General features: G+C 40.2%; 1 protein-coding gene across 1 annotated transcript; it reads right to left on the reverse strand.

Annotated features, from left to right (window-relative positions):
- Positions 1-226: 226 nt before the first annotated feature.
- LOC145907902 (uncharacterized) lies at positions 227-18,459 on the reverse strand. Its single transcript, XM_082995006.1, has 36 exons — positions 18,257-18,459; positions 15,686-16,516; positions 15,268-15,456; positions 14,874-15,062; positions 14,702-14,814; positions 14,380-14,550; positions 14,080-14,226; positions 13,820-13,997; positions 13,612-13,714; positions 13,244-13,440; positions 12,891-13,050; positions 12,578-12,738; positions 12,045-12,237; positions 11,474-11,631; positions 10,663-10,993; positions 10,035-10,169; positions 9,428-9,614; positions 8,841-9,101; positions 8,528-8,644; positions 8,153-8,355; positions 7,530-7,791; positions 6,914-7,210; positions 6,615-6,764; positions 5,952-6,359; positions 5,326-5,564; positions 4,904-5,018; positions 4,397-4,540; positions 3,950-4,081; positions 3,461-3,609; positions 2,995-3,276; positions 2,668-2,804; positions 2,200-2,444; positions 1,844-1,977; positions 1,154-1,301; positions 945-1,079; positions 227-453 (listed from the first exon to the last, which is right to left on the reverse strand). The coding sequence occupies exons 2-36, from the start codon at positions 16,236-16,238 to the stop codon at positions 301-303; spliced, it is 6,876 nt and encodes a 2,291-aa protein (XP_082851132.1). The 5' UTR covers positions 16,239-16,516; positions 18,257-18,459; the 3' UTR covers positions 227-300.
- Between the last annotated feature and the right edge of the window lie 1,658 nt (positions 18,460-20,117).

Below are 20,117 nucleotides of genomic sequence, written 5' to 3' on the forward strand. Positions count from 1 at the left end.
ACAGTCTTATAGTTTCCACTGTACATGCATTACGACTGATCGGGAACCATTTAGCTATTTTATGTAGTTGTAGAATGTTTGTACGTAAACCTGTTTTTATTTGTTTACGACTGTTATGGTCGTCTATATACCTAGCGGTAAAACTTCATACCTACTTAGCAGACTGAACACCACTCACATGAAACACATTAACCAGTTTATAACGCCTAAACATATGTATGAGGCAACGATGAACGACTAACAGTTTGTAACGCATGTAATATTTACATGAAAGCATTTACAGAAGAGATATGTATTGAGTTATAAATTTAGATCCGGATAGAGACGCCTGGCGTTTTCCAGAACGATCGGTTTGGCTTTGGGATGGTAGTTAAGTACGTTTTGCAAGGCTTCCATGGTCATACTGAACACATCCACATACGTACGAGCCCGAAGAGAGCATGGCCTTCGCACCTGAAATAGTAAATCGTGAAATAGAATAAATACTAGGTTTCAAATTCAGAAAAGGCATAAACCACATTAAGCCCCGCTGCTCAACAGGCAAAAAAACGTCGGTTTATTAAAATCTATGAAAATATTAACCAGGGCATTCGATATATTTTAAAAACAATTGAAACGCTTATCATTGCTATATGGGCTGTATTGTTTGTCCTAAAGATTACAAAACTGAGAGTTGCTTTCTTGGTCCGGATTGTTCTCCATCAGGTTCACTGGCATCGTAGCCAAACTCGACCATCATTTCCGACAAGCGAGATATAAACAATCAAACCCCCGTAAGGCTAAATTCACAACCTAACCAGGCCCCATACTCTACCGACTGAGCTGCAAGAGGTCAAATGGGTGCATTGTGGCCATATTATGGTACACTGGTGCGCAAGTGCACAACTTGCCAAACGACTTTCACCATTACAAAATCCAGGAAAACTATTTCGAGATATCGTTACCTTTGCCAAGACGCTCTCGCACAGAAAGTGTTCACCTTCCATCACAAGGCGGATGGGGACCTTTTTCCCCTCGATACGCTGGATTGCCTCTGCAACACCGTGGTTGATGACGTACATCTCGTTACGGATATCTCCCTGTGCAAAAGTTTAAGGGTCTAAAATACCGCATATTGTCAACGAATAGCTGATTTTTGGGGGCTTGAACGAACCTGCAAGCAGATGTAGTCGCCAGGCATGTAAGCTATAGGCACCATAGCCATGCACAAGTGGCGGAGGAAGTTTTCAGGGCAGCCTTCGAAAAGTTCTATGCCGTCAACCATCTTGCGGCAAATTTGAGTGTAGATATCAGCTCGTAAGCTACAAGACAACCGTTTAGCCAAATCAAACCATTCTTAGGATGATTGTGGGGTGGATGTATATCTCAAACGCCAAAGCAACACAACTAAATCGAAACTGCCAATGAATCAGGCCCGGAAAAATAAAGAAAATATTTTTATTGTCCAAAGCAGAGGATCCAATCAGCTTACCTATAAGGCATTTTGAACAAAAAATTGATTTTAGGTAAAAGTTAACGAATTCGTCTACACAAATGGTCTACACAACAATTATCTATAACAAAGGTTACGTTGCATTTCGTTAGGGATGAATGCGTCACAGGTTTATAAACGGTGATTGCATAGTCCCCAAAAAGTGTAAGTCTCCGCTTGGCCGTTTGGTCAGAAAAGTCGTCTGACAGTTACACCAGCTGCACTGATGAGGCCTTTTAGATCGAAACAGTGGCCATCTGTCTGCAGCTTATACAGGTTTACAAAAGTTGAGAACAAAAATCTAGAAATTGCCGCAATCCATCTCAACAAGACGAAAATAACATGCAGTGATTATTAGAGTGCTAAATATACCTGAAGGATAAATCTGGGAATAGCTCCATGACATTTACACCCTGGTTCTTCATCCACATGTAATCATAGTAGTGCACCACGTGCTCAAACAACTCCTTGTCGAATTTCAAATCCGTCATGTAGTTTTTCACAGACTGCAATGAAAAGTAGTTTATTTGAGTATTTAGTCGGAAATGTAATAACTAAGTAAACGATACATAAAGCATTTGTACCCCTTTTAATTTACTTAACATCATTGGCACGAAACTCATGCCATATAAATTCAAAAACTGTTGCAAACAAATTGCACTGTTAGTGGGAAACTGTAAATATTTTATTTTATTCATACTTCATCCTAAACAGGCATAAAAATTTACCGTGACGCTCTGTTCATACCACACCCTCAGACTCTCGTCATTAGCCAGCGTTGCCGCCACCATTCCGAGCACATATCCCAACATAAGCTTTCCCAGTATCATGACAAAACAGGAGAACAACATCTCGCCCTGCGTCTGCGGCGTGATATCACCATAACCAGTTGACGTCATCGTCGCCACTGCCCAGTAGAGACTGTCCACCCAGGGAAGAAGAGTGTGTCCATAAATGCCGTGAACGCCGTAGTCTGTAATAGTTAGTGTAAGTTATTTAACAAGCACAATACAGAACCTCTATGGGTGGGCATTCTGGCTATCACTGATCACAGTATTTTGCGGCCACATCATTGTACGAGCAACAAAAGATGCGTTTTTCCCATGCCATTGCCCATGGTAGGGTATTCTTACCATTTCTAGTGGATTGCGCGCTATACTTTTCGAGAGTTACTTAACACAAAATGCATTTAGTACTTGTTACAGATTGGGAGGTCCATGCGAAGCTGCCACACTGACTCATCGGGCAGGAGATCACGTAAAAAATTCCACCCATTGTGTTGATACCGAATACCACGAACAGAATAAACTTGTACACTCGGAACACCAGAGCACTGCAAGATTACAAAACACCTGTTAGTCATTCATTTATCTCGCGACCACAAACAACACAAATGCACGATGTATACGAAAGGAAAAATGGCGTGGGCAACAAAAAAAGCCTCTTTGTAGAGGTTATAAAGACAAGTATTGCCGACGACCGCATCAGTAGTGTTCTTAAGCAACTACACACAAGGCTCATACTCATGGCGAATGTCGCTTTCTAGCTCCTTAAAGATGCACATGAGCCTGTACATCCTTAAAACCCGGTTGAGACGCAGTATCGACATAATTGTGAGCTTCAAAGCAGGATCGGCGCTGATGAAGTGAGCAAATACGTCGATAGGTGCATTAGCAAGTGCGTCAAGAGCGAAACGATCAAGGGATTTTCCGTAGGCGAGATGTATCTTCAAGCGGTCGTCGACGTTGGTACTGAATTCGTCGAGGAAGCTTGTGTGAAACGACATGATCATGTCCAGCGCAAACCTGTTGAAACAGGTTTGAATTGGATTTGTGTGGAAATAACAGAGCGAATTATACGGATAGTAAAGTACAAACTCGTCACTTTTACATTAGCATCTAAATATAAGTGAATTGGGTGTCGGTAGATTCACTATCATTCCAATAAGTTAAATCTACTACTACTTGTATGCAATGCGGTCATATTTACCAAACATCAACGATGTATCCTATAATGTAGAGTTGAGACGAGTGGTTGAAGAAGCAAGCTTGGTAGACGGATACTGATGCAGAGAAAAACACTAGCAGGATTGTGAGCTGCTTCCAGTATGAGCTGAACTTGGACTCCCGATCCATGATCTAATAAACATGGTTAGTCAAAGCAAGTGGATACAGTGTATGTCCAATACAAAATACCAACAACATAACTGGCTACCGGACAAGGTCTGATAATTGCTTTTCAGGAGACCTATTCAGGTTTTGTGTAGGAACGTGCAGCAACTTTTAAAAAATACGTATAGGTTGGTGTTAAGTTAAAAGTGTGTCTTTAAAGTAACTACTATCACTACTAAATCTGACTTTAAAATAGTTAGTCGATCAATCGACAATTACGGATTAATGAATTTTGTCAAAAAACAGCATTTGTAAAGGACTTGTTTTTTTGAAAACGCAGTAGATATAAGAACATTTGCAATCATACCTTGGTGAACTTCTGTAGGTCTGTCCCATCTCTCCTGTAGCCTTGTACGTTAAAGAGTGACCCACGTGCCAAAGCGTCGTCACTCGGCTCCTTATCAAACGTCATGGAACGGGTGCCGTGCATTTTTCGGTCCTGGAACCCGATGAAAACAATTATTAGATAAATGCTTGTGTAGACACTGTTAAAGTGCAACTAACAGCTGCAAAACTGCCATTAGATGTGTTTTTGCATGACATACAACTTCCCGCAGAAAACCACACTTACTGCGTTAATTTGGGTACCTTATATACTGTTTAAGTTATACATGCGCGGTTTGGCATGTATTTAAATATATGTTTCAAAATCCCCTTACGTTGCTCGCATGGCTTCATACTCTGGTCTCTAAACAAAATATATACCCACTATTACTTTCCCTTTTTCCGACAAGTTTTTTTTTGGACCATATACCTGTGCAATGCGGGTCATTCGCTCTCTGAATCTTGGGAATTTGCTGAGAATGTCGTCCAGATCCGATTTGCTGAGCACATTCAAATCGCAGTTGGTCAAAGCTTTGATGGTTCGGCTTCGTGGGGTTGCAAACATGAGCGCCACCTAGTGATGGAACAAAGTTGCCATAATGCTAAAGTGGGCGATTTTTTTTTATTAATCAACGGTCCAAACATGCATAAATTAGTTGGCTATGCATTCGATTGTTTTTTTTTAAACTTTGCTGAGTTTAAGTGAGGTGCAGACAGGGCCGTTTCGACCTATTAGGTCTTACTGGTATAGTTTTGTGACTAATGGGTCGATACAATGGCCCGATCTGCAGCTCACGTAAAGCATAATTGGAAAATTTATTGCTCATTCCTGAGTGCAATAAATGTGTTTTTGCAGCTCTAAGCAACGTTTTAATGATACTTATTCCAAACGTATGAGAACGTTTTGCGGTGGTCTTTTATACAGAAAGTAATAAACCTCTCCAAAATGTTGTCCAGGTCCAAGCACTCTTGATACGGTTTCGTCATCATCTTCCAAGATGGCCACATCTCCTCTTTGTATAAAGAACATCTCATCTCCGATGTCGTCGCGTCTGTTCATCAAATAGCACAGTTAAAGGTTTTTGACGTACAGAACTATCTATGGGATTTTTTTGCAAAGCATTGAACGTTTCATGCTTAAGCTGAATCATTAAATGTTCCCCTTTAATCGGTATAGCGTTGTACTGGTTATAAGGTTTTGAAATAACACCAAAACGCTAATGACGAATCAGCAACTGCCTAAAATATCATTGCACACTATTCACCATCGCTAGAACAATTAAATTCGAGATTTGTAGTGACTGCAAAACCACCATACTCACTTTTTTTTGGTAAATGTTTCAAAAAACATAGAAAAACCTGCACACGATGCTCTGCTTTAGGTAAAGGTGAGGCTGAATGTGAGTGGACATGAGTCTGAAAAATCCCTGAGTTTCCTTGTCCACGTCAGGGCCGCCTTCGTCAAAGGCTTCACGTATCATGGGGTCGTACATGCTTTGACACACACTGGTACGTAGAGAAGGTGGCAGTCCAACCAGCAGATAGTCAGGTGTTACTCCCCTGGTACGGTCCCATAGGTAGCAGTAATAGTCCAATACCTATAAGGGATGGAAAGCTTTTCATCAAGCCAAGTCCGATGACTGTTTGTTTAAGTGAGGGTAGGTTTTTTTTGGGTAAACTATTTCTTAGTAAAACTAAGACACCATATTATAAGATCAATACCATTCTGGGTTAGATTTTATTTTTAAGCTAGACACACTTTCAGTTTTTGATACCATGTATTTTTGGGTTGAAATTCTTTATTTTAAAAGAACAAGAGGGTTATCATTATCAATATGTGGATCTAAATACGAAAAAATAAACAAAATCACTGCTGTATTGATCAACTGAATGCAAAATCTCCTTGAATTTAGATGAGTTATCTGCGGCGGTCTTCTCTGTTATTATTATCGACTGAGCAGCATTAGCTCCCATATTTTACGCACCTGTCTCTGGGTGTCCTTCGACACGTCGTAGACCTTGAAAAACTTCAGAATATCCGAAAGGCGTCCCTTGTAGTGACCTCGCCTAATATCGTCGGTCTGAATATTGGCGGAAATATCTCCCAGAATGGATGAATAGTAAACCGTTCCACAAATCATTACAACAATGGCCATGAACATCTCAGCCTGCTTGCTAGCGTGTATGTCGCCGTATCCAACGCACACCAATGTGGCAGTGGCCCAATACAGACTCACTATATATTGATCAGCAACGGAACGGATAAGATCCAACGACGGGAAGAGGTTCTGCTGGGCGATCTTGCCTATCCACGTGTCCTTGTGGCAGAATGTGTCGGATCCAGATGCATTGAGAACGACCATGTCACTCATGTTTCTGTACAAGGCCCCGTTCTGCCAAGGCGAAAAAACGGTTTGTTTCTATTTTTACCTATTTTCTACCGCAACGTGATTCGAACACAGGTGATCCTGGCCAAGAATCCTGATCAGCTTTTTTATTTCATATAAGGGTTTGTTCCCATGCCGCTTTACCTTCTGTATGTGTTGTTTATTCATGTAGTCAATTGCAGAAGATTTAAATCGTATTGACAGCAGTACAGAAAACATGGCACCCATATATACAGAAAATATGCTATCTTGGTAACTTACATTGACATTTTCCGGTGGACATGCTGAAAGAAACAGAAGGCAGGCAAAGGTGTGATGGATTATCACTGCAAATAGGGCGCTGCTGATGTGCTTGAGCCAACGTCGAGAGTAGCGAATGTCAGAGAACCAGTATGAAAAGTAGGCGAAAACCTGGAAGCATACACAGAGCCTTGGTAAGCTTGGTGTTTTGTAGTAGAATGTCCTATTCATAAGTTTTTGTATTGTAGAATGATATTTTGTTATGTATATTTACTTGTAGAAATGGTGCTACAATAATTAGCCTGTATACTGCTACTAACTTTGTAAAATTGCAGGTATCTTGTGATGCGCAAGATTGCCACCAATCGCCACTGCTGTTCACTCATTGGTGAACCCAAGGCCGCATAGGCGATCAGTTCTATCGGAAACCAGGACATGAGATCCAACGCAAAGCTTGTCTTCAAGTAGTGGTGAGCGGTTCTAACTGGATGCGTTACAATCACAGCACGATCGTCGTAATAGGAAACGTGAGCTCGGATGTATTGGTCAACGAGAGAGAGACCATCCAGCACGTATTGGAGAGTCATTAGGGCCGGATGACGTGGAAGGTAGGCGTACTGCAGAAAGCGTAAAACCGTAAGTTTGGGATTCGATGATTTAGGTCAACCATGTGCACTACTGTAGGCTCCTATCTTTTTTTTAATTGATTCTGGGATTTATGCTCAATTCTGCTACATATGGCTTTGGCGATCGCCGTCAGTTTCTCTACTTAAGACAAATATATTTCGCTATAACAGAATCGTAAACTTCTAAATCATTCAAAACTTTATTAATCAGTTGATACATGATTTTACTGAGATTCATGTCAAGATCAAACCAAATGTTCCGAATACATTAAATTTGAACGTTTTTACGCCTAAACAACGTAATTCATACCTGAATTGGCACAATGATCATCATAAGGAATATAAGAACAATCCTCAAACTCTCGTAAAAAACAAACGGTTGGCTCTTGGGGTCAAAGGTCATGGGCATCAGCAGTTTAGAAAATATTTTTCCGGCTTCGGAGGTTGCAGGCTGCAGTTCCGCATTGCTACCCTTCAACTTATGAACGAGGAATGGTTTCTCGCACGGCTCAGCGAATAGAATGGTGCCACCTTCGATTTCCGCAAGATTGTAGCGGTCGCCCATCAACTCGCTAACAAGTGCATAAATTTTATCGTGCTGTGTTCTGTATATTTACGTCAAAACGAATATATTGGCAACTGTTTTGTTGTTCTGGCAAATAATTAACTCTTCTATTGCAGTCAAAAACAAACCATCGTTTACATTGACATGCGGGGTTGTTGCAATAACATTGTTTATGAGTTTACACCTTTTGCATATTATAAAACCAACATCGATTATACAGAAGCTGTCTGATCGGGAGTCGATACTTTCTAAGCAAAGGCAAATCATAAAAATTAGTCACGGGCAATAGTTAAGAAAAGGAAGCCCCGATTTGAAAAACTTGAATACGAAACGCTTGACATGAAACGGCATCTGCATTTAATACTAACCCCTTTTGTCCACCAGCATTCCTTCTCTTGATGGCGTGCAGGACTCGGTCTTTGTACTGCTGATCATTTTCAATCGTTTCCATCTGTCTCTCGAGGATGGGGAACGACTGTAGAACTTCATCGATGTCCCCTCTAGTCAGAACAAGAACCTCACATGCAGTCTCGGCAACAACAGTTCGGGGTGACGAACAACTGAATAAAACCTGCACAAACATGCCAATTTAATAGGAAGCACCGACGTTGAGAAGGGCTTTAAAAAAAGACACAACTTTGGAGTCTACGCATATTGAATATATTTTCAATTTCAGCCACCATCTTTATCTCACAAGTAAAATGTATGTGTATATTTTTTCGTACAGTTGAAAGCAATCTTACTTCTGTTTCTCCAAAGTAATCACCAGGACGAAGACTATCGATGACCTCTTCCAGATCTTCAGTTATTACGTCACAGTGACCTTGTTTGATGATGTAAAGGTTGCGTGAAAGGTCGCCCTAAGCACAAATTAAACAAGCTTTTATCAAACAAACCCACTGGTAATTACTGACATGGGTTTATTACTGACACCACTTTATTGTTCAACACAGACCGTTCAATTGGTTGGCAGTTTCACATAAGTTCGTCAAATCTTAAATCGGTCAGATCATTAGTAAATTGTCTCCCCCAAAGGCATTTTAAAAGGGGATTCACCTCGTAAATTATGACGTCACCCTCCGAGTAATGGTAAATCATCACGTGATTGCAGAGCATGGCGATAAAAGATGAATCGACACCATGAAAGAATGGAAGACCTTCGACGAACTTGTTCACACTCTCGTACATCATGACGCTGTGTAATTGTTCCGGTAGTTCTCGGCCTATTGTCTCAATGCCTGGCGTCACAGTACCGCGGTATCGCTCCCATTCTATCCGTCGCACGGACAAGACGCGGTCAACCAACGGCGGGGGTACCTTTACAAGATCGCGCAACGAAGGTGAGATTTATGACGAAGTTATTATTTCAATATGTTTGCGGGAATATTAGCAAAACCATGTACGGTGCAATTGGAAAGACAGAACAAATAGAGATTAATGTGGCGGAAGCACACGATTGACCGACATATTGCATCGCACAACCATTACCAATAACATCCTTTAAAGCTTAACTAGATCAACGCTCTTGTTAAAACTGATTTGTTTCAACAGGTTTTGCAAGTCATGACACATTGACCTTGCACTGCTGCAACGAAAAGGCTTCTAAAGTTACATTACTAACGTAAGTAATACCGGTTACTTACCGAGTGCACAACAAGGTATTGTTTCATCGCCAACATGGAGTTCCTGAAGCTGACTTCAGCCGCCTCAGTGTTGGAGACGGTTGAGGCAATCATAGCGACCAGCCACCCGTACATAAACGTGCCAATGATCATCGTTATCAGAGCGAATAAACGTCCCGTAGTTGTGCTTGCAGATATGTCACCATATCTGGATTACAATTACAACAGTAAGCTATACATTTGGAATAACATTTCAACAATGGGCTTGTGTGTGTGTAAATGTGGATGTCGATTATCCATGGTAAATTTTTGAAAAAAAAGAGCTTAGTGCAACTATAATTTCGTCTTTATGTTATAAACTATTACGCCAAATTTGGACAATAAGCTTTCATTCCATAATTTTAAGCTAAAACTTATCAGTAAGTCCAAGATTGCTGTGCAGTATATAATATATGGTATTGTCATTTTGTTGCTGACACAAGCTTTTACAGAAGTGTTTCTTTTTGCTCAAAATTACTTTTATCAAAATCGAAAAGTTGTTGTAACAAAGCAACCAATTTTCCAAGACAAAAAAGTTAAGCTTGCACATTTAAATTAAAAATCAGGGCTATTACAAGACTTATCTTACCCAGTACTTGTCATGGTGGTGGAGGCCCAGTACATGGTCTTGATGTAATCTTGTCCACGGTTCGTGGCATACGTAATATCGAAAACCCACGCCCAAGAGCCAAATCTGCATTTGTATTCGATCCTCTCCAGATCACTGCAACGAAAGAGTTGTTCTTCGATTACACAAACCTGGTTATAAGCAAACTACTTGTAATTAGAAGCTGGCTGTTGCATTGTACACGTAGTATCACATGTTTACTGTGTATATTTTGTCATGACACGGTTCGTTGGCATGTAAATTTTGCAAAAATATAAACAATACAAACAAAATGATTCCGTATTGAAAGTAAACAATATATACCATATACCCGAATTCAAATTTACCTTCACAAATGTTTTGGTTGCTTTTATAACCATCCTCAATGTAATCGAACGTATTGTTTAGAAAAACTATAATTTATATTTCGAAAATTTTTATTGTTTATTTAATAATATCTCGCGGGGACTTTTAGTCTCTCGACATTGATGGTAATCTTTGCAAGATTTATTCAAATTAAGGTGAATGACACAACTTGGGTAAATTACCTAAACTTTAAAAGCGCTAGTAAGTTGGCATATATAGTAGATATCGTCGTAAAAGGTCATACCTCTGCATGGCGTAGCCGCACGACCAGAAATAGTAGTAACATGAACACATGTGAGTGAACGTGTATATGTACACCAGTAGCTTCAATGTACGGATACGAACGATCTTCACATCCAAACTGTACTCCCAGCGGGTGAAACTAGTCGGCACGTAACGGAAAAAGTAGATCAATCTGTTGAGTCGCAGAAAGGCCATCATGTGGTATTTACTGATGCGACTGCACGTAAATGAAGCGGATAGGATTTCGATCGGCACCAGAGCGATAATGTCAATCCACAGCTTGTCCCATTTGTTGTAGTTGGCTAGGATGTCTTTGAAGCTGGTGAGGAAACCTGAATATATTGTAAAGGAACTTGGTTGGATAGATACATTTAAAACAGGGGTTGGCAATCTACTCAATAATTTCATCTGGCAAGAAAACTTGTTTGGACGACGATTCGGTCGTTATTCAGCAGACCTTCATCTGGACAAGTGAAGTGAAAAACCAACACGGTCATAAATGGAAACGCGTGAAAAAGGCGAAAAAGAAGCTGAATTGGCAACTAACTGTCGGCAATCTATGGCCCGCCCAGTGTAACCATCCGGCCACCAGCCTTTGCAGTGACTGTGTGACTCACCGAGTGTACTATATTACTGTGCAAACTAAGCTGATAATCTAATTGAAATGTCCTTTTGAAAGGTTATGTTGTGAGAGAAGTAAAAGTACAGGCCACCACTGGTAAGTTGTAAAGTATGGCTTTCTCCCGCGGAAATACAGCCTACTATAAGCACATGTTTTTAATAGACCAAATTAAGACGAAATGTTAGCCTACCATTGGGAGTCAACACTTCTGTCCTGAGATTGACGAATATGTTGATGTAGAAGCTCAGGTCAATGATGAAGTAAGTTATGAAAATGTGAAGCCTTCCCTCGTCGCTTTCGGGATTGTAAGCCACTAGGCTGATGTCATACGTGGCTGGAACCACGACCCTTCATAGAGTAAAACGCATTTACCTTTTGGTTAACTTGTTATTCGTAATAGTACTTGTTGTTAGCAAAGTTCACTTAGGCAAAAATTTAAATTGTATTGTCTGTTTTAGAAGCCAACCACCTCCTAAAACTTTCATCACAACTGCTTGTTGGAAAAAAAAATACAAGTTGTTTGAATGTTGAAAAACTTATTTGCTACTCGAAAAATACAGGAATTTGCAATTAGGAACTTGCAAAAAGTTTAGTTATTGGACTACGATCGGTTAACGCAATTTTACACTTATATAAGATCTGATAGGACTCGTCTTTGTATATACAACACCCAGAAACACCGTAGTTCCATACCACCAACTTTTGGGTCAACAAAAAAGGACAACAACACTAAAAGTTAATCGATTTCTGCACAAACTCACCCATAACCACCATCGTGCGCCGTGATCATGGACCCAAAGGTGCCGCCGACGCCACGAATACAATCCGCGATCGCAGAGAAACCGGTCATAGATCCACATGTGCTCATGTACGCTGACGTCGAGTTATCGCACATGTAACCAGCGATGCTGAGAAGATCCACGGATTCCGCTTCCGTGCCGTTATAAAAGGTTTCTAAAGAACACGAAACATCAATGTTTGAGACGTTGATACATTTTATCATTAGCAGTGGTTTCAGAAATACGTAAAATGCTACAGATTGGGTTTCCGGGTCTGCAGATTTAAGTTGTAATACTACTCTCCATACAAGGGTTGAGCAAGCTGTTGAACATAATATATGCTGTAAACCTGCAAAGCCTAGTTAAATTCCATTTAAATTCCAAAAATCATTTATATACATTTCTTGTACTTTTACACAACAAAATCATACGTTTGTAAATATTTTTTTTTCAGTGAGTTTAGATAGAGCGAGAACAGAATCACCCGAAACATGACATTTGTGTTATGAACATACCCATTCCTGGGGTGGTGGAGAAAAAGGCAAGCAGGGTTGTGTATAAGCCGGTGAAGAGTGATATACAGAAGATGTAGTTGATCCAGAAGGCATAGAAATAACCCTTTGGGTTTATGATGGTCAGGTTAAAGAGACGTTCCTTTATTGTCGTAACATCGGGATCCTAGAATAAGCAAGATTCTACATAATCTGCCGAACCTTACCATTCTATCGCAGTTATTTCTGTAATTAACATTCTACCGCAGTTAGTCTGTAATTATTTACATTAACCAGTGGTAGATTGCTAACACTACACGCTCGCTATGCGAAACTTTCCTTATATTTGGCTTCAGGTCCAACCGCTTCCGCAAGGTCCTCGTAGTTAGCGTTGGCAGCAATCATTTCGGTTCCATCTTTGATCTTGGTAAGAGAGCGTTTACCGAGTTTCTGAGGTTCACCGTTCAGTACAAAGTCCACAAGAGACGGCCGAGGAGCTAAAATTCAAAGCGTAAGAAATACATGAAGATTGCTTGTTAAAGAAAGAATTTTTTGGTTTCTTAAAGCTATATTGGTTTATATATTCACCTCGAAAAAAGGCAATTTCAAATCTTACAAATAGGGACACATTAAAGAACGCACAGAAACACTCACAATACCATTTAGAATGTGCAGAATACTAAGACCCACCGTCACTGGTTAACACCTCTTCAAGAGCCATGCGCTCTTTCGTCTTATGCATAGGTACACGAGATAGATCCACTCCTTCATAGTTCGTGGAATATACGGTGGTCATACGGCGGGCCATTGATACGTCTGGTAATTCCGAGCCGGTTTGTTTCGTTCCAGTGATGACTGTGTGGCGCCGTTTAGCGGCAGAAGTTTTCCTGCGATAAAATGTTTTTCAAAAGCTGGGCCTATAACAATATATTTTTAAACCTGTCTACATATGCATTTTTTAAGTAGAAAAGCTTCGTGCGTCACAAAAATGTTGTTTGTATTTACTTTCAATGTTGAATAACATCGGTTGTGAATAACTGCAATCGAACAAAACATACTCAATAAAGTTGTTGAAATCGGAGAAATCCGGAGGTTCCATGGGCCACTGCTTGTCAGGCCCCTCGCACTTATCACGTGCGGCATCGCAGAACTGTTTGGCGGCTGATGAAAAACAGCAGCAAAAAATAAAATATTCAAACTGACTCTCACATAGTTTCAATCAGTTTCAAAGGCACTCTGAAATCACTGACAGCATAAAAGAGGTACCTTCTGGGTAGTCAGACAAAACCATTCTAAAGTCATGTTTGTTGAGCACGAAGATGTCGCAGTTGGTTTTGCAGCGGATGGAGTTGATGCGAGGAAGATCAAAAACCAGGAGAATTTGCCCAAAGAGCTTGCCGGAGTGCATCATGGCAACTACCTCCTCTTCGTCAGCATCCAGCACCTGCGAAGTGAATGGAAATTTTCCGTTTATTTGGGATGCTGCGAGATTGTAGTTGTACCAGTTAATACCACAACCATATTACCTCCACAATGCCGTGCTGTATGTAGCACATGTTGCTGGCAATTTCTCCAGACCGTTGGACAAACTGGTTCTCCAGATACACCATCGGCTGAGATACCAGTGCCAGATTACGACAAAATGCATCCTCAGTTTCTTTCAACAGGTCAGCCTATCCGTTGTACAACAAATGTTTAGTTAACATACACACTACGTTTAAAATTGTGTGGTAGCAATGAGCGCATAACAGCTTTTTGGAGTCATAGTAAAAAATATTAGGTAACTTTGCTTATCTTAAATTGCCTGAAACTCTCTGCACTTCTACCTTTCGCACAAGACGGTGAAAAGTAGCCTCCGCAAAGCTGGCCCTAAGCGCTTCTGGAAGAACCTTCAAAAATCCACTTCCCTGAACATTTTCCCCGTTCCAGCGATGCCAAAAATAATCAAAGGATCTCAGACAAAGGTCCTTCACGTTGTCAGTAATACCCATTTGTTCCTGACGGGCAAGATAAAAAAAAAGATTAGAAATCGCTGATATTTGTCTTTTTGTTCCTTTATCAGGAAAACGGCGGCTGGTAGTTGGTTCTTAAAATGAACCGAAATTGTGCTTAATCATTATCGTATATAATGCACCAAGACAAACATACCACTTCGTTTTCAAACGCCTTGTAACGCTGTACAAAACTTGATCTTCTAGCATCCATGTTCGTTAACATGGAAGTCATGCCACCCATGGTCATACCGTACAAGACTAACATACCTGCAACACAAAACAACAAAGTAATACCTTATATTTCCAACGATAGTTTTTAAACCAACCTATGATCATAGCAAATATCGAGTAAACTTTCTCTTCGATGGTCCAGGCATGCACGTCGCCATATCCAGTTGATGTAGCAGTCGCTGTGGACCAGTACAAACTGGTGACGTAGGTGTTATGGAGGAAACTCACTTCGCTCATTGCTGCATTTTCGCTCGTCGTAACCTCCAAAACTTTTTCAATGATATCTGCATGCAAATTGGCATCGTTTCATGCACAGGGTTCTATTGAGTTAGTGAATTAAGGAGCTATCGCGAATACATTTTAACCGCGTTTTGGCACGCCAAATATTTCGATGTTTAATTCAAAATTAGTTGGGTAAAAGACCTTGCAAACCGCATGAAACCCATTTAGAGCAGCACAAACATAATAAAACTGTACAACCAGTCTTACGTCTTGGTAGATGCATGATCCAGCTCCTTCCTCCGCAAAGCGTCAGATCGAAGCCTGCCTCGTCGTACCGAGAACAGGCCAAACCGTACCAACCGCAAGCCAGAAAATGAATGGTCAATAAGGAGAGCAAGACGTACTTAAGACTGCGGTAAATGAAGGTGCTGGATCCCGGTTCCTCCTCCCGGATGCCTAAGAAAAGAGAGAATATTGACATGGTTTGATTTGAGGATTTTTCATGCGAACAATGGAGACATTTTGCTCACGACCCAAGGTACAACACTGTACAACTATGTATACATTTTAAAAGTCCGAGAAAACATTTTCGATAAAAATTAATTAACATCACCAAAAAAATACAAGTTTTAAATGCTACAATTGTCTAAATTTGGCCTAAGGGGCAATATCAGCTGAAACTTACCAAGATAGTAAAGCACAAACTGCAGACGCACGTACTGCTTCTGTCTTCCAAGAGCATAATACAACTGCGGGCTCCCGGGCAAGAATACGCTCATTTGGCTGAGAGGAATCATGGACAGCAAATCAAGGTAAAATGCAATGCTCGCTTGGTATCTCTCCCTAATCTTGTAAAGATTTCTTTCCTCGACGCCATCAATCATATGGCCTGTCCTTGATCGCAGAAACATGTGGAAGATGTAGAAGACGTCTGCTGCCACAGCTGTGTTGTACATGAGCATGTCGGCGACGAAGAAAAACATGTAGGAGTTGAAGAAAAGACAGAGCACCACCAAAAAGCACAGAGATGTTTCGAAATTTCGTAACCATGGGTTATACCAGGACACGGTTTCGCTGCAGAAGGCATCTGGGTTGCCTCCTTCCTGAATAACGTAGGCGCTTTTGGTTGATTCCATGTTTTCCGCGAGCTTTTGACTGCTTTTGCGTTTTGCTTCGGCAAGCTGACGGTCTATTTCTTCATTTCCTTTCTCTTCCATGTCTATCGCCGTTTCCGTCATGTTGAAGCTGTGTGTCCTACACTAGGGACGAAAGCACGGTCGAAAGGTTGAAATTCAGCCGACCGGCAACCAAGCTGCACACTAGGTTACCGATCAACGTCACAACCAGTTCTAAACTCTGTGTAATATCAGCAAATGAGTTCCAATTTTCGAAAATCTTGGTTGGCTTATCAGTTTGTCAAATCTTTTTTACGGCAAGCATCTGAAAAGTAGCTTACTTGCTCAACTGTTTGCTGAGCAAATCTGAACGCATACTCGGCCAACCAGTTTGGAGTATTCTGAAAAACAATTGTTTGAGTTGTGACGTAATATATGCTATTATTCGTCATAATTTTTTATTGTGGTCACCTGCAGAAATAATTTATACATGAATTATGTGTGCTTTGTGTTCATATTACCATTATGCAAGGAACAGTGATCGCTAAGTCAGCATTTACAGACTATGGTTGAGATCCCAATTATTCAATATTTGAAGTCATTTATTTGGTTAAAAATGTTTATTCGTGATTTGGCCACATCAAAGTCTCAAATGTATTTTTATGTATGGCTCATAGCGATAATTTCGGTCATTATGGAATCGAAGTATTCAAATAAATTAATAGTATAAGGCTTTGCATTTTGTTGCGACTGTTGAAGTGTCTTAAATTATATTCTGCAACGTAAATTTATTACCGCCAGACGATGCTAAAGGGCGCCCAAAATAAAATGATTGCATAACACCAAAAACTTTTTTTTATTTTTTTTTTTTACCCCAGCGCTTTCAAATGTAATAAATATCCACTTGTCTATGCGTGCAGGCCCCATGAGAAGAAGGTGCGACACACCAGGGCTCCTGTCTGTCTTGGGGGCCCAATAATAGCAAATTGGGGCCCACATCATTGTTGCTTTAAAACCAAGAGACTTCAAGCGTAAATGTTGTGTCCCACCGAAAATGTCATGTTGTTTCTATCAAAAGGTCCTCGATCTTTTCTCTCTCAAGAACCCTGCAGGTGTGCGCCTGTCCCCATCAATTATAAAAATTACTTTACGCAAATTTTTTTTTTTCTAAAAAAATTTGACTAGCAAGGATATATTCAGAAGAAATACCATTCTGTGAGCTAAAGTTTATTGAATGAATTGCAATAGTGCTTAGTTGTATAATGTTTGAATATAAAATTTTGTTACGGTGGTTTCGTCTTTTGCATACTGATGGCTAGTTTGTTTAACGCAACGTATATAAAATAAAATGGTCCTATTTTCAACAAATAGCGTATTTACTTTGGCGGTTCCTTGACTTACAACGTGTACTTGAGTTCGCGTAGATGTGTAAAATAAGCAAGTTTATTTGAACAGTCACAAATCAGGTCAAACATTTTCACTTCGCCTGGATGTGTCAGACGAAGCGGTATTTGCTCAGCTTGTGGCGTCGTAAACGTCGGCGAATCCTTTGTGGTCAGTTTAACGTTTTAAATTTGTTAATTTTATAGCCCTTAATTAAGGACACGGCACGGCGGTTCGTTTCGCAAAGTAGAACGAAAGTAATCAATTCCATTTTAATCAATTCCCCTGACTGTTATTGCAGAATAGCATTGTGCATTTTTATAAATACGTGCTTTAAAACTTGCATATGCGTTGTAAAAGTTTACCCTAATGCTTAATTTGTACTAAAAAATACATTATAACGCAAAGCAAGCGCTATATTAGCAGGTGAACGTCACAAAATTACTATCATAACTGATACATTGTCATTCGGTTTGCTGTATTTCATTGTATTTTCAGATCTATGGTCATTCATAATGATTACCACATTAAGCACGTGTTATTTGGATGTGATAGTTCAAGTGCCAGGCTGAATTAAGGATATTAGACGGACCAGTTTGGCAAGCTGCATTTTAAAGTCAAACACAGCAAAGCATTGTCTGAAACAGCAGATTGCCGCGTACGACCACAAGATCTTTTTACCACCGTCAGTAGATCGCTGTTTAAACACACTTTTCAAAAGATCTTATGCATCCACAAGTTGGGCATACCGGGCTTACCTTGTCTCAAATGAACCGAAAAGGCAGCGGCTTTGCCAACGGGCCAGCAGGGTTGGTTGTTCAAGTGGGCTTGCGGCTGCTGTCTAGCAACACTGCACAAAACTAAGTAGTCTCTTTGGTGTTTCAAGTATGCATTCTCTAGCGGTTCTTCAAACACGAAATGCAGTAGAACCATTTTCGACGGAGGTTCCACAAAACGTTTGAAAGTGTCTTAAGATTTGTTTGTAGTATGATTAGCTTTCTGCACAAAACATCATAATCATAATGGTGTTTAAAACCTTGTCGATTTGCATAAACATTTTAATATCACTTAGTTCTAAAGCATGGCTTTGTACTTGCCAACGCACTGACGTGACCACACACAAAAAAGCGTGATTTCTTTAGAATGCAGTCAAGTAGTTCTGGTGGAGCAACACGAGTTTCGAGGCACAAGCTCTCCACGGGGTTCTTATTTCACTGTAAACTGTGTTCGTTTCCGCTGGAAAGAATTAAAGAAGAGCACGCACTGTACACATGATTGCCCTCAAAGGCATCAGCAGTTCTTGTTCGAGAACCTTCTGGTCCTCGCCGCTGCATTGCTTTTTAGTGTTGGAAAAACAACTTGTTTGTGCAGATGTGTGCATCTTGTTGTTCTCCTTCGTGCCCAAACAGCTTATCTCAATTCTCGGTATGCATCGAAGGTTGTCACCATATAATTTGGTTCGCAATATCGAGCAGCTATTACATAATAAGCAAAACTTCAACGATATGATCAGTATGTAGAAACACGACATGAGGAACTTTTCGCTAAACTTAAAAAAACATATGGAGGATGCTATATCACACAAATATTGTAAAATTACCAAAATTGTTATGGAGCTTGTCAGATATTACAGAATAACTACATTATTTCCAATCCAATTGTTTATAATTCCGTAACATTAATTTGCAGACAGACTAAATAAAAACAATATTGTTACCTTAGTCTCCTAATAAACAGAACTTTTCAACACGCGTGTGCAATGTCTGCTCAATATAGCTTGTTATCGCGCGCGGTTTGGCTGGAATTTGTAACATGCAACTTCCACCCTTCGCTGTTTCCACGTCTGTGTTGTCTGGAAATGTAAACGGGTTTTCGAATGGAATGCACGCCTGTGGCATCGCAATGAAGTTGCGCATTACTTTAGGGAGAATACAATCCCGCCATTGAGCTCTGAAATATTGCAATTATTTTGCGCAAATATTGTATTTTTATTTGTTCTGCTTGGTAAGGTAATTCTGCAATATTTTGAAATGCAAACAGTGTTTATGTTGTAAAGTAATTTGAAAGAAGTATAGAACAACTTAACACTTACATAACAGGTTTTTTTAGTGTCTAGCTTTAAATCTTCATACAGACGTAGTGAAACCTAAGCCTACGCATACAACTTTTACCGTCCCGCACTAATACAAAATTCCTCAGATGTCTGGTGTTTTGCGGCACAAAATAATGTGTTTCGCCCATCCAGAGGTATCATCAGTATTAGTTGAATATATCACTTTTATGCTAAATCCGAAGGCCTTATCCCGTTCTAGAATGCGATTTTGCGTACAACGGACACGGTATAGAACCCAATCTAACAGAGTTTATATATAGTTTAATGTTGCTTTTTAAGAAAAATATTGGCTTCCCTACATATCTGCAGTATATGGGTTGTATTGTTGTTGTGTACTGGGATGCCTCCTCTTCCAAGTTTATAGACGGTGACGCACGGCGTTTCCTTTGTATTGTCGGTCTCGCGACGTGAAACGATATTTGAACTGGCAACGATACGAGAAAAGCTTTGCCTCAAACATCAGCTCGCCGAGCCTTATTTGGGCGATGAGAAGTTCGCGAAAGGTA

This window comes from Ascidia mentula, chromosome 7, assembly GCF_947561715.1.
Source record: "Ascidia mentula chromosome 7, kaAscMent1.1, whole genome shotgun sequence".
In the NCBI taxonomy this organism is placed as follows: Eukaryota; Metazoa; Chordata; class Ascidiacea; order Phlebobranchia; family Ascidiidae; genus Ascidia; species Ascidia mentula.

What these genes read in the sequence shown, in the direction of transcription:
- LOC145907902 (XM_082995006.1), bottom strand. Translation starts at nt 16,238, where the DNA reads ATGACGGAAACGGCGATAGACATGGAAGAGAAAGGAAATGAAGAAATA. An exon ending in GATTTCAACAACTTTATTGA is followed by an intron (nt 13,441 to 13,611) that starts GTATGTTTTGTT and finishes ATTTTATCGCAG; the next exon opens with GAAAACTTCTGCCGCTAAAC. An exon ending in ATTACTTTGGAGAAACAGAA is followed by an intron (nt 8,356 to 8,527) that starts GTAAGATTGCTT and finishes ATGTTTGTGCAG; the next exon opens with GTTTTATTCAGTTGTTCGTC.